Here is a 25037-nt window from a genome sequence, read left to right as displayed (position 1 = left end):
CTAGATTCAGTGCGTCCTCCGGTCAAATCAGACGTGGCATCTGTGGCATTTCTCAGAGCATCAAGAGGAGGGTTACTGCGGATCGCAGCATGCACACACCAAACATGACAGTGATCAAAGGTCAGTTCACTCGATTCACGGTAGTACATACTACTGATGGGCTCTGTGCATATTGTTCTCGTGTTCAACCGCAAATTGTTTTATCGTTCGGCTGTTCAAAGTTGTGCGGAAGCTGTAGGTACAGACAGGCATTTGTGTCTGTGCACGTTACATGGGAAAGCTGTTGAGTATAGGGATTACGAGCATCTGGCACACGGGATTGCGAATACCCTTGCGTTACGCAAGATGATAGGCTGTACAACAGAAGATACCCGTTCCTCCGTACCGAAGATCTGGTCCCGTTGACGCGATCCGCGTCCAGCCTTGCCAAAAGAGGTTAAGATTCCAAGGAAGTGGAGGTCTTGGTTAACCACCTACTACCCCAGCTTCAGAAGCTTGGAGGCGCCCATTGCGCCCTTATCCAGAGCCTCCAAGCACGCCAGGGCGGAAGAACGGCTACCGGCACTTCGACGACGAGATTAACAAACTCGCTTCGGTCTTTCTGCCTGATCGATGCCAACGGCGCGTCTCCGTATACCAAGCGCATGGCATATCTCGCTTCCCCATGGGGCCGGGGCACCCTTCCCCAGGTGTTCGGGTTATAAGGGTCAGACTGGTTCCAATACTTTTTTGGTCCTCCAACGACGATCACAACAACTTACCTCCCCGCTGGAAACTCGTCCAACTTGAGATCGCACTCATACAATTTTGTTTTCGTTCGTTGACAGCATGAACGCAAACAAAGATGGGCCGGTGCTCACGGAACCGGAGTACAGGGACGAGAAAGGTTCGGACACATCACCAAACCCGCCTCTCAAACTCGAAGATGTCGAACAATCCGCCTCGATGATTGACATTGATCCTGTCACTGAAGCAAAACTGCTAAGGAAGCTGGACATCCGGATCGTACCCATGATATGCTGGATCTACTTGATGAACTTTATGGATCGAGGTGCGTACGATATGCTCATCTTGAGATCTAGGCTGACAAATTCGCGTAGTTAACATTGGCAATGCTCGTCTCTACAAAATGGAGGAGGATCTTGGGATGGACCCCGATAGCAATCAGTTCCAGATTGCGGTATCTATCTTGTTCGTCACTTACGTCGTAAGTATTACTCTCACCCGATGTCACTGGCCCCCACTAACCGTGTACTAGATATTCGAAACTCCAGTAAGCTTGGCGTCCACCAGAGACTAGCCTTACATGCTAATTCAACTCCAAGTCCAACCTGATCTTGAAGCGAATGAAGCCCGCTCGATATCTCGGAGGTCTCATGTTCATGTGGGGCATGGTGGCCACGTTTTCCTGCTTTGTCAACAACTTCGCCGGGCTCATCGTCTGCCGCCTTCTGCTGGGCACGTTCGAAGCCGGCTTGTTCCCGGGCGTGATTCTTTACCTGAGCATGTTCTACAACCGGCGCAACGTTAGCTTGAGACAGGCGTGCTTCTATGGCACATCTGCACTAGCAGGTGGACTGGGTGTAAGTATCGCTTCCACAAGACAAGGGAAAGGCTCTAACAAGCCCAGGGTGTTGTCGCGTACGCAATCGGTGAGCTCGACGGTGTAGCCGGCTGGAACGGATGGCGATGGATCATTTTGATCAACGGCATCCCGACTGTGATCACCGCCATCGCTGTACCATTCGTCCTACCCAACAGCCCCGAGACGGCCAGCTTTCTGACCGAGGAAGACCGCCGGAACCTTGTTCTGCTCCGAATGAAGGAAGTCGGCCAAACAACATCTGGGCAAGAACTCGCGCGCGAGGATGTCATGAAGGGTGTGAAAGACTGGAAAGTCTACGCCTACGCCATTGCGCAATTCGTTGGACTGGGCATGCTCTACAGTTTCTCCGTCTTCCTACCTACCATCATCAACGGTCTCGGAGGTGGATGGAGCCGTCAAGTGGTTCAGGCGTTGACGATCCCCGTCTACGTCTGCGGCTTCCTTACCTACGTCATCTGCGCATACTTCAGCGATAAGTCGCAAAACAGAGGTCTTTACTGTATAGGTGGGCTTGCTGTTAGTATGATCGGGTACATCTTCCTCATCGCAAACAAGGTAGGCCCCTCAACATTCCACAATGCCAACGACTGTACTGACATGCGTATAGGGACTCGGCCTTAGCTTCGCTGGCTGCTTCATCGTCGCACTTGGCCTTTGGGTCGCCACCGGCATCGCCTTCTCCTGGATCGCTGTTAACAATCCCCGATACGGAAAGCGAGCCTTCGCGAGCGGTATGCAGATCACCATCGGTAACTGCTCAGGTGTTGCGGCACCTTTCTTGTACGCCGCCGACACCGCGCCAACATACATTCCGGGCTACGGCGCTACTATCGGGCTGCTGGCGCTCGGTATTGCGATTTACATTGCGCTGCACTTCTACTTCCGTATGAAGAACAACAGGAAGCTTTCTGGTAAGGAGGACTGGAGGATCGAGGGTAAGACTGAAGAGGAGATTGCTGAGATGGGCGAGGATAACCCAAGGTATCTGTACACGATCTAGATTTCTGTCGCCACTCTTCTGACGGCGCTTGAACTTTGGGGATTTCTGCTGTCATCAAGTGAGATGCAACATCTAGTATCTCTATCCCAGATGTCTGATACTCAGAACTGAAACCTGTCTCTTCTTCTATTCAAGTCTGCATCAACCGAAACATCGATATGAGACCCTCGAACGCTCCTGTCCTACCTTCGAAAACCAACTGCAAGACTATGTCTCTCATTGAGGTTCTCCTGGCATACATAAGTCTCTCTAGTTTTTCTGATCTGGCCAACAAGTAACCGTCTGCCCTACACATATCAACACCACCATCACCGCAAAAGCACCCGTCATGCCCACCACCCCACCACAGAAACCAACCCACACCACCCCCGCCAGCCCCTTCGGTCCTCTCATCGCCACCAGCTTCCGCTCCAACGGTACTTTACGCCAGTACCACGACTACAACCCTGCCGCAGATACATCAACCCGAGACGACCCATTTCGCCTTGGCGCAACGCATGCTACTCAACGCCGAAACGGTCCAAGCGAAGGAATAGTGGAGGAGCGCCACGGCACAACAGAAGAAGGCGTCGCATCGGCCTCTGGGCGTAGTCGGAGCTGGGATAGCTTGGCGGAATGTCCAGCGAGTGAGGATGTCGAGGATGTCGAGGATACTGGAGATAGTGGAGATAGTGGAGATACTGGCGATAGTGAAGGAAGTGATGTGTCTAGTCACACCTTAGGTCGGTCGGAGTCGTCGGAGTCTACGCTTGCAGCGGATGAAGATGACGGGAAGGAGATTAGTGAGGATGAAGGAGATTCAGATGAGAGCATGGCGGATGCTGGGAGCGACAGGGATGAGGACGACGAGAGTGAGACATCTAGCCACACGGTGGGACGGAGCGAGGACTCAAACTCTGGGGGTGACGGTGGTGACGAAGATAGCGATGAGGAGATGGGCGAGTCTGACGATGAAGGCGATGTGTTTGGGGAGAGTTATAGGGAGGGTAATAGGAAGTAGGAAAGAAGAAGGGGAGGGAGAAAGACGGTAGATGCACGCAGTCTATATAAATTCTTACTCTCCTGTGTAATCAACAGCATTTTATACAGGTAGTCACCACCAACACAACAGTCACAATTGTGGAACAGAAGTTCATGACAAACAACCACGTTGATATCTATGCATAACCCAAACCCGCAAATGCTATATACACCCTAACAAAAAGTTTACCTCGTCAACCATCCATCGATCTATCCAAACCAAGGATGCCTTACCGCCCGGCTTCCTTTTCATGTCACCCCCCTAGAACGAGAATCTAAACGAATTGAAAACCCAAAGACGAAAACAAATAAGTCATCGCTCTAACGCGCCATTGTAAAAACGTCAAAACTTTCGTCGCGAGCAATAAAGATGGTTCAGGTGAAGTCGTCCCAAAACCAGCCTCCCGGTTTGTTGTTATGTTATGCCCATGCTCATGCAAGCGTTTTTGTTCCAACGATGTCTAGCCACCTAAAAGACAACGCAACGCAACGCAGCGCAAACATGTATATGTATAATGTAGTACAAGCTTTTGGCTTTTTGATGATTTCCAATCGACTTCGCAGCCGGTCCAAAGAAACAGGCAACGGAAAGGAAGTCCGAAAGCAAGGTCACTACGATGGACTCGCTTTATCCAAAAGTTCACCCGCACTCTTCCTTCTCTTGATTTCGCGTCTAGCGATCGCGCGAGGACTCTCGGTAAACCATCCATGGAGTCAGAATTCTTCGTCGCGGTCTTCGCCGCGGGTGGTGTGTTTGCCGCGCATGCTGCCCATGTCGTTGTAGCTCTGGTGGCCACCGAGGGCGCTGGTACCGCGTTCGGCGCTGCGGTCTCGGTCGCGATCCTTGTCTTTGCCTTTGTCCTTGCGGTTTTCCTTGTCTCGTTCCTTGTCTTTCTTGTCCTCTTTCTCTTTGTCTTTGTCCTTGCGCTTGCCTTTGCGTTGGAAGGGGAGGACGCCTCGGAAGCCGCGTTCCTTTTTCTCCTTCGTGGCTTTCTCGGAGAAGGCGGGGAGGGCGGTTGTGTACTCCTCTTCTGCGATACTGCCGCTGTCGCTGTTTTCCATACTCTGACCGCCTGCTGAACGAGGTGGTCTTCCGACAAGGGAGTTTGTGGACACAGCGGCAGGTCTTTGTTGATTGATGTGAGAGTTTGGATTGCTGTAGTTGAAGGACTGTGTAGAGGTAGATGTAGATATCGTGGTCGTGGTTGTCGTAGTCAAGGCTTGCGGGTATGAAGGCGCAGGGGCCATGTGAAGACCATCGCTGGACCCCGGTGGTGTGTCCTCGGTTGCGGATGCTGATGCACTGGCCGAAGCAGACGCAGACTGAGAGGCATTTACCGAGTCGTTTCCTGACGGCGTGTATTGACCAGACCATTGCTTCTTCGCAAAGGGATTGGTGTAAGATATGGTGGCCGAGCTGTTGCTCTTCAAAGAGCTCTGAGATGCTGAGATGCTCGAATTCTGCTGATGCCGAGCCCGTGGCGGTGGCTGCATTGTGATAGGTGTGCTCGTAGACGAAGACGAATAGTCATCGCCGCCAGGAGATAGCGGGGTTTCCTCTATCTCTTCTTCCAGTATTGGCCCACGATTCCTCGTTGCTGCACCTCGTGACGTGTCGATTTGCGCCCCTTGTAGCTGCTCGACCAACTCTTCCCACTTGACACTCAGTGACGATGATGGACGTTCGGCAGGTTCAGCGCGGTTCAGGCAATCCTTGGTGCGCTCGCTTAGAGACAGACAGATGTTGTGGAAACGGAGGAGATCACCGTCCGTGGCTTGTATGTCAGGCGCACTCTTCTGTGTGTTGTCTAACCAGAGGTTGACTAGCATTGCAAAGTTGCGTGAATGATCAATGAGGTATGGTAATGATGGGAACCCTTCTTTGAACGTCGGAGGCAGACGGTGGAGAATGGCAATCGGAGTGCTGTACGATGGCGGTATCGGCGGTGCGGGTTGCGACGTGGTTGATATTGAGCATATGTCATCGAGATACTTCTTAAACTCTTGCCGATGCGTGGTAAGGAATTGGTTCATGGGCTCCATCCATGCTTCTTTGGTGCCAAATGAAGACATGTTCGCCAGGCCTTGCAGTGACTTTGCAATGAGCGTGAACGTTCTTCGGGCTTTGACCTTGGGGTGATCTAGATGACTGTTAGCGAGATGGTCAAAGCAGAAGTGGAGAACTTCGCACCTTTCAGTAAGCCAAAGAGTTTCGGGTTCAGCACCGCTGGAACGAAGAAGCGCAAGAACAAGAAGCCAGAGACACTGCTGTACTGCACCGTCCGGAGGTAGTCTCCATAGCGGTCGTCAGCACAGGCCCGGATATGCCTGAAGATCAATCTCAGCTCCTGTGGACACCTCGCCACGGAGTTGTAGATGGCTCGCCAAACTTCTTCAGTACAGTTGATCAGCCTTCTCCAGTTCCGGTCCAGTTCATGTTGTGAAGTGACCTTGTTTGGATCAACCTCACAATCAGGGTCCTTGGTGTTGATCTCTCTCAACTTCTCGCTCAGGGTCTCCTCCAAGTACTCTTTCCCAAGTCGCTTCATGTGCAGATCCAGTGACTTCGTGAGCAAGGTGTTACCGCGGAAGAGCAAATTGGCCTCCAGTTTGGCATTGTTGCCCATGTCGCGAACGAAGAGCTCGCGGTCGCTCGCAGAACCAAAGGTGGCCAGCGAAGATTCATTCGATTCACTTGATCCCAGTCTTTTACTGAACCGTAACCGACTAGCAGGTGACTCCTTCAATGTGCCATCAATCTCTTCTTCGACTAGCGCGCATATCCACTCGCCAGCTGCCCCGGACACCTGGAAGATATTCAACAGATATTCTGATAATCTCCTGAGCTCGTTCGGGATCATCTGGGCGATCTGAAGTGTGATTCCGTTGGAAAACCTGTGAAGAAGTTCCGAAAGTGGATAGTAGTCACGAGCCATGAGAATCGCGCATTCCTCGCTGCTGACTTTGACGAGTACCTCACCGACACTGTTTCCATACATGTTGATAAGCGGCCACCACTTCTCCATCTCTTGATTCGGGCCGAGGTCGTCCAGATAAATGTCAGTTTTTCCTACTGTCTGATCGAAAGAGATGCCCGCGTAACCACCCTCGGAGACGTATGGGTCGGAGTTGGTGGCCTCAAAACCGCTCTTTTCGGTGCGGTTGTAGCTCGGCGGTCGCTTTTTCAGGAGTAATGAAGCGGTGTGCAGGGCGGGTAGATCCAGAAATTCAAACTCCTCTCTCCAGAAGGGATTGTTGCCCTCGCTCTTGACCGTGGTTCGTGAACGTGTCTCTCCATCTAGCAGCACTTCAACAAGATAGCCACCCGGGTTGGTTGTGGCAGACGAAGACGGTCGTATTGGGGTTGTTCCGTTGCTATCCGAGACCTTGGGGCTTACAGGCGGAATCAGTTTCGCTTCAATGACCCTTACGAACAATGATTTCTCCATGCGGAACATGTCTTGGGTGCCGAAAGACGGCGACAAAGTGCCCTCGTCGGTCATGGCGTCCGGCGACTTTGGACCATATAGTTGCGGAACGGTGAAGGCGCGTAGGAGGACTATCCAGACTTCGTACAGAACTCGTGACTCTAGCGATAGGAATATGGGACGCAGGATTGTTAATGCAGGAGAAGAAGCAGCGGTATACTGGGGATATATGGCAATGCAAAATTCGTTATCCAAAACGGAGGGATCCAATCGCTGAACGGCGCATCGGGAAAGCTGGGAAAGCTGAACGGTGGAAACAAGGGTGACATCGGTGTCGGAGTAGAGCTTGAGCTCTCCGTTCTCACGGAGCGTGCACGACACTCTTCTCCAGCGGCGGGATCCGTGGCTCTGGACTCTGTACGCCTGGGGGCGTCCCCCGGGCCCATTGTTCTTGGCGGTGCCTGTATTGCTGCTGTATGTCACACTAGTGTCCCAGTAGATCATCTTGCCGACTTTGATGATGGGCGCTTCCTTCTTGGGCGAGTCTTTGAGGAGCGACACCTCGGAATGCCGTCGGCTGTCTGGCAGGCGGCGCTCGATCATGACGGGCGCCTGGGGCTTGGCCATCCTGTTCTGGATGCCCTTGGGACGCATGGGCGACCAGCACAAGAGCGCGGCGAACCACGAGTCGAACTCTTCCTGGGTCGGCGGGCGCAGGTGGACTTCGAGCTTCGAGTTGTGGACGACGACGTGGATGTAGGCCGTGTAGGCTTCGCCGTCGTATGCGCTCTTGACATGGCAGCCGCGGAGATCGGGTATGAGGGTGCGGGTGTAGGACGTGTCGTTCTTGGGCTCGTAGACCAGGCTGCCGGCCTCGTCGTTGATGTAGCAGTACGACAGGCCCCAGGGGTTTGGCTCGCCGCGGCGGAAGGCCAGCAGACCCTGCATCTTGCCGCACGTGGAGCGCATGAGGGCCTTGAGCTTCTTAGCGTCAGATGCCGGGACGGGCGAGACCCACGAGTCGGGCGGGACATTGGAGGGCGAGAGGACGGGCGAGGTGGAGCGGTGGGCGGCCGCCTGCTGTTGCTGCTGCTGCTTGGTGAGGCGGCTGCGGCTGTTGGTGCTCGAGGTCCGGGGCGGCTGCTGGGGCGGGGAGATGGTGGAGATGTGGCCGATGGAGGTGACGACCGACTCCTCGAGGCTCTGGTAGTTGCTCTGGTTGCTGGCGACGGAGCCGATGCGGTGGCGGCCGGAGCCAAAGACGGACGAGGGCGAGCGCTCGCGGGTGCTGCGCTCCTCGAGGGTGCGGGTCCGGGGCCGTGTCTGCTCGCGCGCATTGCGGTACTCGGAGTCGCTCGAGGCGCGGGCGACGTACTGGCGCGGGTTGGCGGTGCGCTGCGAGTTGGAGAGCTGGCTGTTGTGGGAGCGGGGGCTGTTGGGCGGGGACTGGAACGTCTGCACGGGCAGGCCGTCCTCGGGGATCGTGGCCGTGGCGGTCGAGGTGGTAGTGCCGGTGGTCTGCGAGGGCGGCGGGTCGTCGGGGGTGACGGTGCGGATGGTGTGGGCATGGCGGACGTCGTCGCGGTCGTGGAGGGAGTAGACGCCCTGGGCGGCCTCGGAGGCGCTCACCTCCCTCCGGCTGCGTCGCTGCTGCGTCTGCTGGTCCATGGATGCGGACCGCTGCGGTGTCGTCTGCTGCTCATTGACACACGACAGGCGGCCCGGCTCTGGCAGCTGGTAGCCGTTGCGCTGGCGGGATGACGGTGACGGCGGACGAGGGCGGCGGGGGCGCGGCAGGACTGGCGTCTGGTGTCGTGAGGCGCATCGCAGGCCTCGTTGCGCGGGCAAAATGGTCTGTCGTTAGGTAGTCAGAGGCCCACCGCCAGCCCTAGCGAGCCAACATGGCCACGACTAGCACCCAGCCTTGGCAAAGCTGAGATGCATCGCTAAATCACCGCGCCCCGGCCCAAGCACCGCGACGCCAGCTGACGACTCTACCCAGCTGCGCTTGGGTGCCCAACGTCCCTGTGCCCGACGTCTCATCTATCTGCTTCACCGATTCTAGAGTCGACATGTATACAGAGACACGACTGCAGATCATAGCATAATATAACACGCAACATATAACATAGATTCTCTCAGCATTCTCAGCATTGGTATCGAACAACTACGGCGCCGTGGATATCTGAACCTCCCAATAACCCCACTGCCTGCCTATAACCTCCCAACATTGCGCAAATCCAAATTAGTCCATGTCCATGTCAATCTCCATGCTACATCCTCACTTGAACGGGGGCTTGTCAGCCGCACTCTCCTCCACACTCGCCGCGCTCAATGGCTGCGAGCGCGCACCGCTGAGGTCGCCCGAGTGCGTCTTGCGCAGCGCCTGTCGCATCGTTTCAATTTGCACTGGCAGCTCTTCGCCCGACGCTGGGTGTGGGCTGCCGAGCACGACAGGTGACGTAGGACTCGCCGGTGACCGCGTGCGCGACAGATCCGCGTGCTTGGGCGAAGCCGCTCCGCTTGTGGTTGGGGGCGAAGACGCCGCAGACCGCACTGGCGAGGGCGATCGGTTCGCTGTCGACGAGAGGCTCATAAACTGCAGAGCCTCTGTCGACGTGGCGCCCAACACTTCCTGTCTGTCGTGCTCAACATGCTCTGCCTGCACCACGTCTGCGAATGAGATGAAGCTCAAGCGCCGGGGATCCGCCGTGTCCAGTGAGCCATATCCAGGTGCTGAGTCCGGCACGTCAGCGTGGCTGGACGCCACAGATTCGGTGTGAGGGAGAGGCGGCGAGTGCAGGGAGTCGGTTATGCTGCCCGCAACTGCGACGGCGGCTGGCTGATGCGCCGTGTGTGTTATAATTTCCACCTCGTCGGGGTTGAGGTGGTTGTCGGTGATTGCCAGTGACGTCGCATCCAGTGCAGGGGGTATGTGGTCTTCCGTCTTGATGTGGGCAGGCACGTCGGCTGAGGGCTCGGGCTCCTGTACATTGCGCTCGAAGATGAGCGACGAGGCGGGACTGTGAAGACCGGGCGACGTAGAGCGGATGCGCCGTCCAGGAGATGCGCCAATGGGCAGCATGCGCGGGCTTCCTCGCGGCGATGCTCGTTGCTCGGGCGGTGACATTGGGGGCGAGGGGAGCAGTGTCGGTGTCGTGGTAGTTGATGCGCTCTCTGTTGGCTGTTTACCGGCCTCTGAATCCTTCTTCTTTCCTAGGCCCAGGAGCTTCTTTCCCTTGCTCAGGATGCTGCCATCGTCGGTCGACTTGGTCGCGCTCGATGCGGGTGTGACGGATGCGGGCGGGTTGGGCTGCTGAGGGGCTGCGGCTGCCGTGTTGGTTGCGCTCATGGTGATATCTGCTCTGTTCGTGTCGCGAGGTGGAAAACAGCGCAAGAGGCGAGATGGGCGCCCTATACAAGAAGCTGCGAGTCGGGCCTATGGCAAGCAATAAACCTGTCCCTGTGTCGTCACGCGGTGGCTATCGTCGCTTTCCAAGTTCAGGGAAGTTGCCGAGTGGGATACACCCTTGACCTTTAATCAACAGGCCTTGGGTGTCCTGCGCTACAGTGAATGATATCGATAGATTTAATGTTGATGAATGATAACGACTTTTAGCAGACTGTATGAGTGAGGTTTGCACGTAGTATAGCACTGCGCAGGTCTGTGTTGACAATCTCCTCTCCCTCGTACTTTGGGTTGTTGATCATCACGGCGTGCTGACGTATGCCCAAGACCCTGAATGTGCCTGGGAGACTAGAACGCTTCCCCTAGCTCATCTCGCCCGCCCGCTGTCCAATGCCTTGCCAATGCCCGCCAACAACAACGCCTTTCAACGTGCGACGAGTCTCGCTCACGTTTCACATCAAACGTTCACCATCATTTCCGCTCGCTGATCGAAATGCCACTCTTCTATGCTTGGTGACGGCACAGTTCATTGGCACAACCTGGTCGCTCTCCGGATCCCTCCATGCGCATGCATGCAGGACATTCACGTTGAATGACCTCTGCGCTTCCATCATGCTTCCACGCTTTTCTTCTCCGCGGTCCCCTCCATGTGGTCGAACCAAGTTCTTGTGATCGCTCACCAGGCCTCGATTACCATGTCTAACATCCCTGCTCCCGATCGAGAGTTCGACCTTGCGTCGACAGTTTATGGCAAAGCCCCAACAATCGGGCGAGTCTCGTGGACGCAGAATTTCTCACGGTTCATGCTTGGTTCTGACGCACTCGCGAGGCAAACTCGTCCAGTCAGCTCCAAGGCGCGCCGTGGGGCTGCTCGCTTCGTAGTGGCTGCACCCGCCAAACACCAACCTCGGACTAGCCGCGGGTAATTACAGTTATGGGAGGCCAGGCACGGTATCATCCCTTGGTGGCATAGCATCACAATCCGTCTTCGCCTCACGTATATGTCAAGTGCATGGTCAATTCCTCATCATACCCCCCCGAGTTGCAGGCATCATCCATCACGTTGAGAACGGGCGCCCCAATACAAACCTGCACAAAGCACGTGAACACTGTTCAACCGCACCTCATTCCAGAACCTTGTCGAGATGAGAGCCGTCATCAACTGCGCCGCATCGGCTTTCGCCATCCTGGTTGGCCTACCACTTGCGCAAAGTTTATCGCCTGCGCCTGCATGACCTGACACGCAGGAGTCAATGAATGCCGGTGTCAGCTCAGCAGCACAATCGAACTCCGTAATGAAGTGGTACAACTCCCGGAAATAGCCATCAAGTTCAGCAGAAGGGTGAACGTACGAAGTAACTAGATCGATTGGCCATCATCGCTCTCCATCATTTCACTTCTCCGATATACAGCATCTTAGCTGGGGTACAGGATACTAATCACAGTGACTGTACCATCTGACAGATACCGATATGACATGGCTACAGACTGACGCCCATGGTGGTTGCCGGTCGTGGGGTATACGGTTTTGCGGATGCCGAGGAATGCCCTGCTCACTGGGTATTCAAGATGATCGTGGCGCTACCAAAGCGCAAGTCCCCAGCCCGTGGTTTACCTCGTGGCTCGCTAAATGTACGGGTATTCCTGGTCTTTCGATTCATGATTAGCCCGCGCTGTGCCTGGTACGAGTTTAGGTGCTTCGTATCATACACCTAAGGCAGGTCGCCCATACCTCAGTTTACAAACGTCCACCCTACACTACCACTACCGCTACAACGTCACTGTTCCGATGCCGGGCAAGAATGGGATCAGTCAAGATGTTCAGCCCAAACGATCTACGGCCCACTATCGAGATCACAGCTTTTGTCCTGGTGACCCTTTCGACAGTAGTGCTTGCTGTCCGGTTCGTCCTCTATACTCATTGTTTTACCTTTGTCCCATTGTGCTCATCAACATTAGGTTCTACGTGCGAAGATGGATCATCAGGAAGGTTAATCTAAGTGACTACTTAATGGCAACGGCATTAGTAAGTTAAAACCAAGTTGTGAACTGTCATATACTGATCGACTGTGGGTCTTCACTTGGGGGCTTTGCGCCTGCAACCATTATCAGCTGCTATTTGGTTCCGGGGTTGATTATAACCCAAGGGTCAGATCAAAGGTAAGGATAAGTGTTTTAAAGTATCGGACGTGCTACAGCAGTATGCTAAGCAAATCACAAGTCCAAAGCAGAGCAGTCAAAATTAGACCGCTACGCCTTAGGTGCTGTAGCAACATGTAAGTAGCTGTGCCAGCAAACGCAAGGTCATTCTGACTATTCGAAGGGTACGCATACCATATCGGTTATCAGTTCATAATGGGTCTCATCAAGCTCTCAATACTCGTCTGTGAGTATATTCCTTGACTACGTCGCTCGAATGCACCCCAATCTAATCCCTACACCTCCAGTCTACCTCGGCTTTGCAACCCAACATACCTTTCGAAGACTAGTCCACATATCGATCGTCATCGTCACCGCTGTTACGATCGCCTTGATCTTTATTATCGCCTTTCAATGTCCCAAAAAGCCCTCCGTCGCTTTCGGCGCTGCTATATTGCGAGACAGGGGCTCCATCCACTGTTTCGACCTGAGAATCATTTTGTACTGGCAAGCAGGCTGGAGTATCGGATCCGACGTCGTCATTCTACTTCTTCCTATGCCCCTTCTATTTTCACTGCGTATGCGAACAGCCAAACGCCTATCCGTCATAGCCGTGTTTGCTGTGAGTCTGCTCATCCCAATTGCATCTGCAGTACGGCTTTGCGGGCTGAATCTTTGGGCAAACAGCGGATTGCATGCTCGGTACTACGGTGGATACATCATCTTCTGGTAAGTAAAACTCATACAGGACGTAGATCTGAGACAGCTACTAATCGCACTCTAGGTCCCAAGTCGAGATCAACACAGCCATCATCTGCGCATCAGCACCATCCATCCAACCTATCTTCAAACGGATCTTGAACCGTATACTCGGCTTCCGCCAATCTCGCAGCCCTTACTATTACTACGGGGCGCGCAGCTCGCTTCCCGGACTACCTGCCGTGGAGATCGACAGAGACTTGCGATTCCGCAGAGACAGCATTAGTACCCTGGAGATGCCGACGCGGGCTTGTTGTCCAGCCAAGGAAGATGCAGATGACGGAGTTCGGGACCGGATTGCTATTGGTCATGCTGCGGAAGAGGAAGAACTCAGAGCGCGTATTCGTGCGCTTACAAGTCCGACGCCTGGGTTTGTTCGGCCTGTGTCGATGGCTTCTGGACCGACGGTTCCTGGTTCCAGTGTGCCGGTAATACCACTAGAACATCCGCAAGGCTCTCTGCGCTGATCTGAGGCAGCATTTGAGACCTCTCAATTTTACGGGCGCATCTCATATAAGAAAAAAAAACTGAACAGGCCTACAGACTACATCAAGACAAAGACCTCTAAAGTGGGTGCCCTAACGTCAACATAGGCTCCAGGGTGTTTAGTTTTTTCTTAGGTTGGCGTGGGCGTGTAAGATTAGCTGCTACGCGCAGAAAGCTTCAGGGCCAGATCCCAAAGCAGGCGCGCAACCATGGGTCGCATCGTATGTCTGGGCAGGGCGTAATAACACCAAGACCGGACATCACTGTTCATTCCAAGGTTGCCTGGGCAATCGCTTACCTGTCAGCGACCAACACCGCTCGCTCGTGGGCCAACCTGGTTCTCGGCTGAGATAAGCCTGGGTGGGTGGGGGAGGTGGAGGGGAGGTGGTGGAGGTCTCAGACGTCGATGGCGCCTCCTCTGTGGGCGAACCTGGTTCTTGGCTGAGGTAAGCCGCCCCAGAACGTGGAGTTCAGTGTAACCATCGGTTACGCGATTAGTATTCGAGACAGGTTCATTTGTCGATACTGTGATTATACTCCCCCGCGGCTTGGGGCATGAGCTTGGGCAGAGGGGGAATCGATATTTCTGATCCGCTGTATGGGGACGAGAAGGGGAGAAGCCGTCCAGATGGAATAACAGCTTTTGCGCCTTGAATTAGTATTGGGTGAAAGAAGATGCATGCGTCGGCACTGCTGGATGCTTTTGTGTGCGAGGTATCATTCCAAATCGTGGCGCCGGCTCGAAGTCCGGTCATGGCGTAGACTTTTACCGGCGCCGCGTCGCGTCGCGCTCGGGATAAGCTATGCCTCCCGCCCAAATTACACGCGTATATGAGTACATCAGATAAAATGACAATTGTCGCTCGTAGCCGCCTGAGATACAGAATAGAGAATTGATGCAGGTTCCTATGTGGTTGTCGATACATGTTGATGTTCGCCATCTGACCGACTTTGGGTGGGTGGAGGAGGCGGAGGGGAGGTGATGGAGGTCTCAGACGTCGACGGTGCCGACTTGAGGAATAGAGTGTGCCTTTAGCTTAGATTGATGCCTGGCCTCAGTCCGGGTTGATCACTGAGATTGTACTTGAGCATACGGTATGATAGTGATAGCTTTGATGATGATGCCGACTTAACCCCGATGACGCACCTATCGCCGAGCTATAGCTCTAGACCCACCTGCCTCAACGGTTCAGCCTCCTGTCTACCTTCCCACCAGCTCTACAAGTCGGCGTTTAAACAAAAGCCCTACATCGCCATCTCATCAAAGCTCCTCGCCGTCCTCGACAATGCGTCTCTGGCTCTGACTAAATCCCGATGGGGGAATTCTCGCGGCGGCTATGCTTTGCTCAGGGACCCTGCATATACATTTCATCAGAATGGTCTAGCGTCAAACCACGCTTCGATCTGACATTTATCGCACCACAACATTCCACCACACAGCATTTCTCAATGTCACGGTAATACTAACACAAAGGTTCTTTGATGCGGATTGCTAGTAACAGTCGCGATCTGGGAGTTTCCCTTTTCGAATGCGCGGCTGTGGGGTTGCCGTTGCTTTTTGCTGCTTTGGATAGGTGGCAAAAGGTACCGATGCTCGCGGTTTGGATCGGAGGATGTGTTTTTAGACGACGGCGTGGAGATCGCGGGGTTCTCACAGATTGCGCGGTGCTTGGGGCTTTGTATGCATGGTTGGCGAGGGAGGAGTTGGTTGCGACTGTGTTGAAGAGCTGGAATGATTGGAGGGGCTGGACTGAAAGGTCGCCTGGTACATATGCCATCTTCAGCATCGCGATACCGCTAGCTATCCTCGCGATCTTCCTATGGCGCAGTTTGCGCAGCAACGAGGATTCAATTGCGAACGCATCTGATATCAGTCGATGGAGATCTGATGTGGAAACGCCAAAGCCGAAGATCTTCCCGTGCCAAACGTCGCATGCGCGAATCTTTCCGAAGCGCCATGCTTTCACATACTCATATCTTCAGTGCGGATTTCCCATCGTCCCAAGCCGGGCTGAGTACCAGAGGATAGAGTTCGCAAGCGGAGAGGATCAGACTTTGGGTAAATGGTGGTTGCGGATAAGAGCGGAGGATTATCTGGAACGAGGTGGCGGCAGAGATGGATTTTACTGGAAGCTGAGGTCGTACTTGCGGGCTCAGCATGTTGAAGATGCGGAATGGGAGTACGCTTATCTGGTGACGGCACCGCGCTTCCTTGGCTATGCATTCAACCCGGTTTCGTTCTGGTACATCTACGATCGCGAACATCAGCTTGTGAAGATGATACTCGAAGTCAACAACACATTCGGAGAAAGACGCATGTATCTGCTTGACGGATCGAGCCCTGCCAGTCCGCCGCGCACATCTGATTCCGAACAAACGTCTGGATCCGAAGAACACGGACCGCAGGTACCTGTTGGGTCGAAGTCAAAGTTCACCGATGTGTGGACGAAAGACTTCCATGTTTCGCCGTTCAACTCTCGAAAGGGTTCGTATGCGCTGAAAGCTCAGAACCCTTTCCCGTCTGTGGACTGCGAGAACCCATTAATCGACAACACGATTACTCTCAAGTCTTCCAAGGACCATGGGAAGCTTGTAGCTCGCCTCTTCTCTACCGGAAAGGCTATTGACCCGGACCAATTGGGGTTCCTCGGAACTCTGCGGTTCATCCTGAGCTGGTGGTGGGTGGGCTTTGTAACGTTCCCGCGCATTGTCAGAGAAGCTGGCAAGATCTTCTTCAAGAGGAAGTTGCATGTGTGGTTCCGACCGGAGGTGCTAACGTCGAGCGTTGGTCGGCTTCCCACTTCCGCTGAAATGTAAGTACGGTTGAAGCACTACCCGAATGCAACTAACAGTCCCAGAACACTCTACAAAATATTCAGAAACTACCTACACGTACTCGTCAACCAGACCGAAGTAGACTTTTGCATCACGTTCAAGGCGTCGGTTCCCAACATCCCCACCGACAAGATCGCTACGACACACGTCCCTGGTCGAAACCGACCATACAAGAACATTGAGATCCGTGTGCTCACACCGGCGTTCTACTCGCGACTCATTCACTACACCTACATATCAGAGGCCATCGACCGCGAATGCATCTTCACCGACGAACGGAACAGGACATTATGGTTGTGCCGTCCCCAGCTCTTACCTCTGCTACTCTCAGAACGCTCATCGATACGTTTCAAAGATGAGGACGCGCCACCAGTGCGAAGAAGTTACCTGGACGAGCTCAGATGGTGGTTGCTCAAGAAGTTGAGGTGCCCACCCGCCGACCCTGCATACTCAGTCACGCCGCAGAATCCCGCGGTCAATGTAGATGATATCCGCACCAGGCCATTCTCTGAGCTGGACAGATACGTCCGGGGTTACTTCGGGCAGCAGTACGCTTGTGAGTACCGGAGGACCGTTACCAAGCTTTTCTTGGCACAGCGCTTTTGTTTTGGGTTTACAGAGATAGTTGGGCTGGTGGATTTGGTGATCAGGATCTTGCTGTGTTATGTTGCTGCTCAGCAGCTGATGAGTTGGGGTGGCTCGACACCGGGATTGCTGTCAGCTGAATGTTTAGAAGGTTCGGTGATGAGAAGGGATTGGTCGACATGCTCCAATGCGCTTGCGATGGATTACTGGGGTTGGTGGTCGTTGGGGAAGAGCATGTTGGCGGTGTACTCGTGTCATATGTACGAATCGTTGAAGGGCTATAGATGAAACGTAGATCTCTCCTCTCAATCACAATCCAATTCGTGTACTTCTCGAATAACGGTGGTGCACATGGCGGTATAACGCCCACCCACGAGCATTTGCCGGGATCGTCACTGCTGCCGAGCGAGACTTATCCGAGATATTCCAGACGCAACAATGACACCACTCACGTGTTTTCCGAGACAAAAGCGTCCTAAACAGCGAAGATGCCTGCTCGTGAAAGTCGCAGATCAATAGCGGTTCAGGCCTTTTCCGGACAGGATCAACCGAGGTAAAACCCGCGCGACGCTAACGAACACGCGACCCCAGATTTTGGCGTGCGTCTTCACATGCACCAGAAAACCAGCTAAGCAGAGGGACGCAACGTCGACATGTGAAGCTGCAGCATACTGTCGCGTGTCATACTGGACATCATCTCCAGTGCATCGAGATGGGGACCGCGATATAGGAGTAGGATGATAACGAAGGATGCAGCTCTGTCTGTAACGAGTTGACCCAAGACCATTGGCAAACGTCATCCCCGTCACGGTTCCGCTGGTCCCCCATCCCCACCCCGATCTACACTGGTCAGCCTTCCAAAACGTCAATTCCCCTTGGGCCGAGGGCAACGCAAAACAACGCTCGAGGCAAGTGCATGGCCAGCGCTAGACGTTGCTGCCAGCTTCCGAGGATGCAGCTGTCGGGCCAATGGTGCGTCCAGCCGGTCGTCCCCGAGCTCACTTGGGGTGCTGTGCTAGCCGTGCTGGTGTGAGTATGCTGATGGCTATGGTTATAAGACGCTTGGCTTTCCCCCCAAGGTTCCTGGCTGCGTAGACCGAGGCTAGAGTGCGTGTGGTGTCATTGCTGGTCATCTTTATCAAAGAACGAGCTTTCCCTCTTGTTTTTTGTTCACATTTCTTCATACACACACCAGTCGTGTTGAAATAACTTGGCTTCTTTGTTGTTGTTACACACCTTAGACATCACTCATCATGGCGAACATTGACGCCGAGGACGCGCAGTTCCAGAAGGAAGTTCAGGAAGTTAAGCAGTGGTGGACGGACTCAAGATGGAGGTATACTAGGAGGCCGTTTACTGCTGAGGATATCGTTTCGAAGAGAGGTAATCTTAAGATCACCTACCCAAGCAATCACCAGTCGAAGAAGCTTTGGGAGATTGTGGAAGGACGCTTCAAGGTATGGTAGTAATCTTAGACTCCAAGTATGCGAGCTGACAATATGTAGAACAACGATGTGAGCTACACATACGGATGTCTCGATCCTGTCATGGTCACACAGATGGCGAAGTATCTAGACACTGTTTACGTTTCTGGATGGCAGGCATCGTCAACAGCTTCATCGACCGACGAGCCAGGTCCTGATCTAGCAGACTATCCCTACGTAAGTCACAGAAGTGAACGGTGATGGGTAGCGGAAGCTAATAAACCAAAGACAACCGTCCCCAACAAAGTTGGCCACCTATTCATGGCGCAGCTTTTCCACGACCGAAAGCAACGCGAAGAACGCTTGACCACCGCGAAAGCCGACCGTGCGAAAGTCGCCAGCGTAGACTACCTACGACCGATTATCGCAGATGCCGATACTGGACATGGAGGTCTTACAGCTATCATGAAGCTCACGAAGCTGTTCATTGAGAAGGGTGCTGCGGGTATACATATCGAGGATCAAGCGCCAGGAACAAAGAAGTGCGGACATATGGCTGGAAAGGTGTTGGTTCCGATCAGCGAGCATATCAACCGTCTGGTCGCTATCAGGGCGCAGGCGGATATCATGGGTAAGACGATGAACCCCAAGCATCAGATTGGACATAGGCTGACATTCGAATGACAGGAACCGACCTACTTGCCGTTGCCAGAACCGACTCAGAAGCCGCTACCCTGATCACTTCTACCATCGACCCACGCGACCACCACTACATTCTAGGCTGCACAAACCCTGCCCTTCAGCCTCTAGGTGAACTCATGTACGCCGCGGAACAAGCCGGCAAGACAGGCGCGGAGCTCCAAGCAATCGAAGATGCATGGACGAAGGAGGCCAACCTCAAGCTATACCACGAGGCCGTCATCGACACAATAAACGCCGGTGTACATGTCGACAAGCAAAGCATGATCAACGAGTTCATGGAGAAGAGCAAGGGCAAAAGCAACTCAGAAGCACGCGCCATCGCCGCAGGCCTGACAGGCGTCGATGTGTACTTCAACTGGGACGCCGCAAGGACGCGCGAGGGCTACTACAGATACCAAGGCGGTTGCCAAACTGCTATCAGCCGCGCCATCGCATACGCGCCCTACTGCGACATGATCTGGATGGAGTCAAAGCTGCCCGACTTCGCGCAAGCGAAAGAATTCGCTGATGGCGTGCATGCCGTTTGGCCCGAGCAGAAGTACGTCTTCTTCCACGCCCCTCTCTTACACACACTAACAATCTCAACAGACTAGCATACAACCTCTCCCCCTCCTTCAACTGGAAAGCCGCCATGCCCCGCGACGAGCAAGAAACCTACATCCAGCGCCTGGCTAAGCTGGGTTATTGCTGGCAGTTCATCACGCTCGCTGGTCTGCACCAGAGTGCGCTTATGGCCGATACGTTCTCCAAGGCGTATGCTAAGCAGGGTATGCGCGCTTATGGCGAGATTATCCAGGAGCCGGAGGCGGAGAACAAGGTCGATGTGCTTACGCATCAGAAGTGGAGTGGCGCGAATTATGTGGATAATTTGTTGAAGATGGTGTCGGGTGGTGTTAGTTCTACGGCGGCTATGGGGAAGGGTGTTACGGAGGATCAGTTTAAGTGAAGGTTTTGTGGGGGTTCGTGATAATGAAGCTTTTACATCTCAGAATTCTGGGTTACTCAACATCTCGATCTGGTTCTATCACCTCTATCCCATGGTATCGCGATTCACAACCTCTGACATTCACACCGGACTTGTAAATAAGGAGCATGGCGATTCCACAGACTTGCCGGGAGGATAATGCTATCACTGCGCCAGTGAATGCACGTTTTCTAGGTATGTTTACTCCAAAATCACTCCCCATAGCTCCAACATCAAAGCCTTTCGCTTAACAAACGCGCAAGCTCACTGTTTCATTCTACATTGAACACTGTGAAGGTTCCATCACCCTTTGAGTTAATTAAAGTTTAGTCCTGCAACAACGCTGTTCTGAGTTGTGCGAAAACAGGCACGTTATCAGGTTCTCTTCGCCGTACCAGACCTGTGTTCACCAAGCAGCAGTTGAGAATCTCGACTTGAGTTTACTACACCATGTCAGCCCAGAAAGAAATTACAGGACCAAGAGAAGCTCCCACACACCCCACATCCTCATCGTCTGGGAAAGAACGCAGCGACATGGCCCAACGTGTCAAAGACGACAGAGAAAAGCAATGCGAATCATACGGTCCACAAGTCTTCGAAGATGCTCGGGCTTTCGAAGCCTCCCTGGATAACGGAAGAATCTTCACCCGTGCGTTCTTCGAAAAAGCAGCAGAGCAAGTCGAGATAGTTCGTAAAGGCGATCCGAACATGCCGTTCATGCTTTTACCACGTGTACTAGGCAATGGAGAAGTGGAGAAGCGTGTCCCACCGTGTGCCTCGCCCGCGGTCAGCCTGAGTTTCAGCGGGGTCTTCATTTGTGCTTCTGACACGATGCGTCCAGCGTATCACATCAGGACTCCCCACCAGGGTACTAAGTACGATTTCAGTGATACCAGGGCGCTGAAGCCCGATAGCCTTCAGAATACAGGTGAGCAGGCGAGCCTACCTTACTCTTCTTCCGAGGAGTACAAAGGAATCCCGAAAGTCCTCGAGACATCTTTGCTTCAAAGCAGGTTCTGGGCGAGTGTACGACAGCAGCTCGACGCTCTCACTGTACCAGTCGACAACATTGTGTGCGTAGCCCTCGGAGCCATGCACGGAACAGAGGAGGAAGGCAGAAAGGAAGATACTTCAGCTACACAGCACGTCCTCGCCTGCGCCATCTCGACCTACCTATCGCAGCGGTACGCCGCCACTTCCACCACGACTTCCACACCAACCCCAATCCCAATTGTAGCTCGCGACATAGCCTATAAACGTGAGGATATGGTCACGCTTTCTCAGTGCAACCCTCCCATCACGGTGGTATCAGAGCCGTACCAATACCTCTCTATCACGCCCTCTACGCTCTTACTAAGCCTCTACCAACCCGTCTTCCTACCGGTCTTCCAGGTTGCTGCGGACATGTGTTTTCCGACAAGTCCCGCGGCAATCATCACCGCAGAGATAATGAGCCATCCGTGGCATCAGGAGGGGAAGATCATGGCGCTCGATACTTGGACCCCGCGAGTTGGACGGATGCTGGAGTGTATGAATGCGACGTGGCTGGGTCGGGAGTTTGCAGATGACTGTCCGTCGCCGGATGACGAGGGTAGGTTCAAAAATGCTGGCGACCTTATTGATGATTGGGGGAAGAACTTGACGTTTTATGCGCGGAAAGAGTAGGCTTTTCGTTGCTGTGTCGGCGTTCTTTTTAGATCTCTCCTCTTGGATTATGTCCAGTCCCCTGATTGTTGCGAGGTTTGTAGTAGACTTGTCTTGTTCCGACGCTGTTTGTCTTGATGTATATCAAAGATACACATGAAGTGTAATGCGGACGCGTACTCATAATTTCAATGTCAAGCAATCAATAGAAGAGCCCAGAGTTGTTCGTATAGTGAGGTGAGGATCGTCGTCTTTGGGTCCGGGAGCTGCTATCAAACGCTTGTCGAGGTTCCCAGCCAACCATGATATGGCTGGAGCTGCCCAATAGGCCATGGTGTCGCCAAGAGGAGGACAACATGGTGCTCTGAGACATATATGCCATCGGTTCCCTCTTCATCTCCTGCATCTCTTTCATATGCATCGATTGTCGCGACAGATCTTTTGCCGTTTTCTTTTTATTCCGAGATGATTGCTCTTGTAGAGCCCTGAGATGGTCTCGTTATCCCTCCAGCTATCGGCTGCTCCGTGCGCCAGGCACAAGCTCCCCGTTTTCAGGGACCTCGGCGCCGCATGCCGTGCTATCGGCCGTCAATTTCGACACCCGAAATGACCTGCCCAGATCGCACGAAGCGGGGTTCCTGAAGGAAGAGGCGACGATGACAAACCTCACGACGGCTTTTGAGTGTTCCGCGATACACCGTGGATGCTAAACGGCCACAGAACGGGTCTCATGCGGGTCGCGCAGCCGGACATGGCCACCTTCCTAAAGAGCATCCATCCGGCTTTCTTGGCGAGCGTGATCTTGCCTCCGCCGGCATCCACCCGCATGAGTTCTCTCTCCAATTGCGCTGCGGAAACCTCGCAATTGAGCGCCACTATCAGGCGTGCCCAGACGCCGCCCAGGACTCGACCGGAATGAAGCAGGCATTGGCGCGGCTTGTCTTTACCAGCTGCTTGATCAAGCATGAAGAGTGGAGAAGCCATGGGCGAATGATAGGAGCTTGTTCATATTGAGCTGCTTGGCAGACAGGGCGTTGATTGCGAGCGCACGCGATGACCGCAGAATTGGTTCACGGAAACAGGCCCACGGAATCTGTGCATGGCGACGCATGCACGACCTGACGATCGCTGCAACAGAGATCTATAAAGGGCACGTTCCGCACTCCAGAGAGAGGACACGCCGCAGCTTGCTTCTACCATCTCAAACACTCGAGATAGAGCAGATTTGTCAATATGAGGGTTACTCTCGGTCTCGCTGCGCTCGCCGTTGGTGCTGCAGCCGTCCCTACGGCGGAAATCAGGCAGCGTCAGGATGGTCACAACGCCAAGCCATGCCCCAAGAAGCCTCTGGTCACGAAGGTATGGAACTTCAACCCCCAACAGTCGCGTTACGACTATGCTAACGATCGTTGTAGGCGGCTCTCCAGAAGGACATCACCATCAAGAAGTTGATGAGGGGTGCTCAGCAGCTTGAGGACTTTGCCTACAGCTACCCAGCCCGTAACAGGATCATGGGAGGAGAGGCTCACAATGACACCGTCAACTGGCTGAAGAAAGAGCTCGAGTCTACTTCATACTACGATGTTACGCTCCAGCCCTTCTCCAACTACGTCATGCTGAACGGCACGCTCAACAAGTTCACCATCGACGGACGTATGATCAACTCCACGATCCTTGAATACTCAGCCTCTACCGATGGGCTCGTCACCGCACCCATCGTTCCGGTCAACAACCTTGGTTGCGAGGCGTCTGACTTCCCCGCGGAAGTATCCGGCAGCATCGCACTCATCTCGCGCGGTGAATGTGAGTTTGGACTGAAGTCTGCTCTTGCTGCAAGCGCTGGCGCCGTAGGTGCTATCATCTACAACAACGTTGCCGGCACTATCAGCGCAACTCTTGGCCCCCCTCCCCGCCCGGAGGGTGACTACGTTGCGTCTGTCACTCTGTCACAGGCAGAAGGCCAGGCAATCCTTTCCAAGGTCGCAGGCGGTGCTACTATCACCGGCGAATTGGACGTTTTGACCGACGTCCAGATCATCACCACCAACAACGTTCTTGCTACCAGCAAGTGTGGTGACAAGGACAACCAGCTTTGGCTCGGTGCTCACACTGACTCTGTCGGTGCTGGTCCTGGAATCAACGACGATGGCTCTGGAACTGTTGCCATCCTGAACGTCGCCAAGTCGCTTGCTAAGTACAACGTCAAGAACGCTGTCAGCTTCGGCTTCTGGTCTGGAGAGGAGTCCGGTCTTCTCGGCTCCACCTTCTTCGTCGAGAGCCTGTCTCCTGCGGCAGCTCTTGACATCCGCGCATACCTCAACTTCGACATGATTGCGTCTCCCAACTACGTCCACCAGATCTACGACGGTGACGGCAGCGCATACGGTCTGAGCGGACCCGCTGGAAGCGACCAGATTGAGGCTTTCTTCGAGGGTTACTTCAAGGATCTCAACATCTCCAGCAACGCTACCGAGTTCAACGGCCGTTCCGACTACGGTCCTTTCCTTGACGCCAACATCCCCGCAGGTGGTACCACCACTGGTGCTGATGAAGTCAAGACAGTCGAGGAGCAGGCTATCTGGGGTGGTGTTGCAGGAGAGATCCTCGATCAGAACTACCACCAGGCTGCCGACAATGTCACCAACCTCAACGAGGGAGCTTGGCTCCTACACTCCCGCGGTATTGCTGCCGCAGTTGCCAACTACGCCACCTCGTGGGAGGGCTTCCCAGCCCGTGTGCCCGTCAACGGCACCGCGAAGAGGAGCGTACGTGAGCCTCACGTTCACAGGGGTGTCAAGGGCGCGAAGGTCACTTTGAGCCTTTTGTAAGCTCGCGGTGACGCAGCTTTGTATATAGTCAACGATGATAATGTCAACGACAACATGAATAATACATTTCAATCACACATCCACTTTGTCTTGATACACGTGTAGCTGGTCACATTTTGACGCAATCACAGTATCTGACAGGCTGTAACATCAAATTTCGTCAGAAAAAAACGGAACATAGACGTCAGCTTTGTAGTGTCGTCTTACT

General features: G+C 53.9%; 7 protein-coding genes across 7 annotated transcripts; 5 read left to right on the top strand and 2 right to left on the bottom strand.

Annotated features, from left to right (window-relative positions):
• Positions 1 to 828: 828 nt before the first annotated feature.
• J4E93_010186 (uncharacterized protein) lies at positions 829 to 2606 on the top strand (the record flags this gene model as incomplete). Its single annotated transcript, XM_049348071.1, has 6 exons — positions 829 to 1051; positions 1101 to 1207; positions 1259 to 1273; positions 1326 to 1583; positions 1631 to 2161; positions 2214 to 2606. 6 exons carry the CDS (start codon positions 829 to 831, stop codon positions 2604 to 2606), a joined length of 1527 nt encoding a protein of 508 aa, XP_049194804.1.
• A 1734-nt stretch (positions 2607 to 4340) lies between these two features.
• Positions 4341 to 8722, bottom strand: J4E93_010185 (uncharacterized protein; the record flags this gene model as incomplete). The annotated part of the gene is made up of 2 exons (XM_049348070.1): positions 4341 to 5767; positions 5818 to 8722. The coding sequence occupies 2 exons, from the start codon at positions 8720 to 8722 to the stop codon at positions 4341 to 4343; spliced, it is 4332 nt and encodes a 1443-aa protein (XP_049194803.1).
• A 613-nt stretch (positions 8723 to 9335) lies between these two features.
• On the bottom strand, positions 9336 to 10406 carry J4E93_010184 (uncharacterized protein; the record flags this gene model as incomplete). The annotated part of the gene is made up of 1 exon (XM_049348069.1): positions 9336 to 10406. One exon carries the CDS (start codon positions 10404 to 10406, stop codon positions 9336 to 9338), a length of 1071 nt encoding a protein of 356 aa, XP_049194802.1.
• Positions 10407 to 16124: 5718 nt separating this feature from the next.
• On the top strand, positions 16125 to 17407 carry J4E93_010183 (uncharacterized protein; the record flags this gene model as incomplete). Its single annotated transcript, XM_049348068.1, has 3 exons — positions 16125 to 16660; positions 16706 to 17238; positions 17361 to 17407. The coding sequence occupies 3 exons, from the start codon at positions 16125 to 16127 to the stop codon at positions 17405 to 17407; spliced, it is 1116 nt and encodes a 371-aa protein (XP_049194801.1).
• Positions 17408 to 18520: 1113 nt separating this feature from the next.
• On the top strand, positions 18521 to 20339 carry ICL1 (isocitrate lyase 1; the record flags this gene model as incomplete). The annotated part of the gene is made up of 5 exons (XM_049348067.1): positions 18521 to 18724; positions 18773 to 18928; positions 18980 to 19322; positions 19379 to 19931; positions 19982 to 20339. 5 exons carry the CDS (start codon positions 18521 to 18523, stop codon positions 20337 to 20339), a joined length of 1614 nt encoding a protein of 537 aa, XP_049194800.1.
• A 468-nt stretch (positions 20340 to 20807) lies between these two features.
• Positions 20808 to 21613, top strand: J4E93_010181 (uncharacterized protein; the record flags this gene model as incomplete). Its single annotated transcript, XM_049348066.1, has 2 exons — positions 20808 to 21541; positions 21595 to 21613. The coding sequence occupies 2 exons, from the start codon at positions 20808 to 20810 to the stop codon at positions 21611 to 21613; spliced, it is 753 nt and encodes a 250-aa protein (XP_049194799.1).
• Positions 21614 to 23234: 1621 nt separating this feature from the next.
• J4E93_010180 (uncharacterized protein) lies at positions 23235 to 24829 on the top strand (the record flags this gene model as incomplete). Its single annotated transcript, XM_049348065.1, has 2 exons — positions 23235 to 23360; positions 23417 to 24829. The coding sequence occupies 2 exons, from the start codon at positions 23235 to 23237 to the stop codon at positions 24827 to 24829; spliced, it is 1539 nt and encodes a 512-aa protein (XP_049194798.1).
• Positions 24830 to 25037: the final 208 nt, after the last annotated feature.

The sequence above is a fragment of the Alternaria ventricosa genome (genome assembly GCF_023758065.1).
Source record: "Alternaria ventricosa strain BMP 2768 chromosome Unknown scaffold_27, whole genome shotgun sequence".
In the NCBI taxonomy this organism is placed as follows: Eukaryota; Fungi; Ascomycota; class Dothideomycetes; order Pleosporales; family Pleosporaceae; genus Alternaria; species Alternaria ventricosa.
Note: the sequence above shows the minus strand (reverse complement) of the source record. Positions and strands in the feature narration are given on the sequence as shown.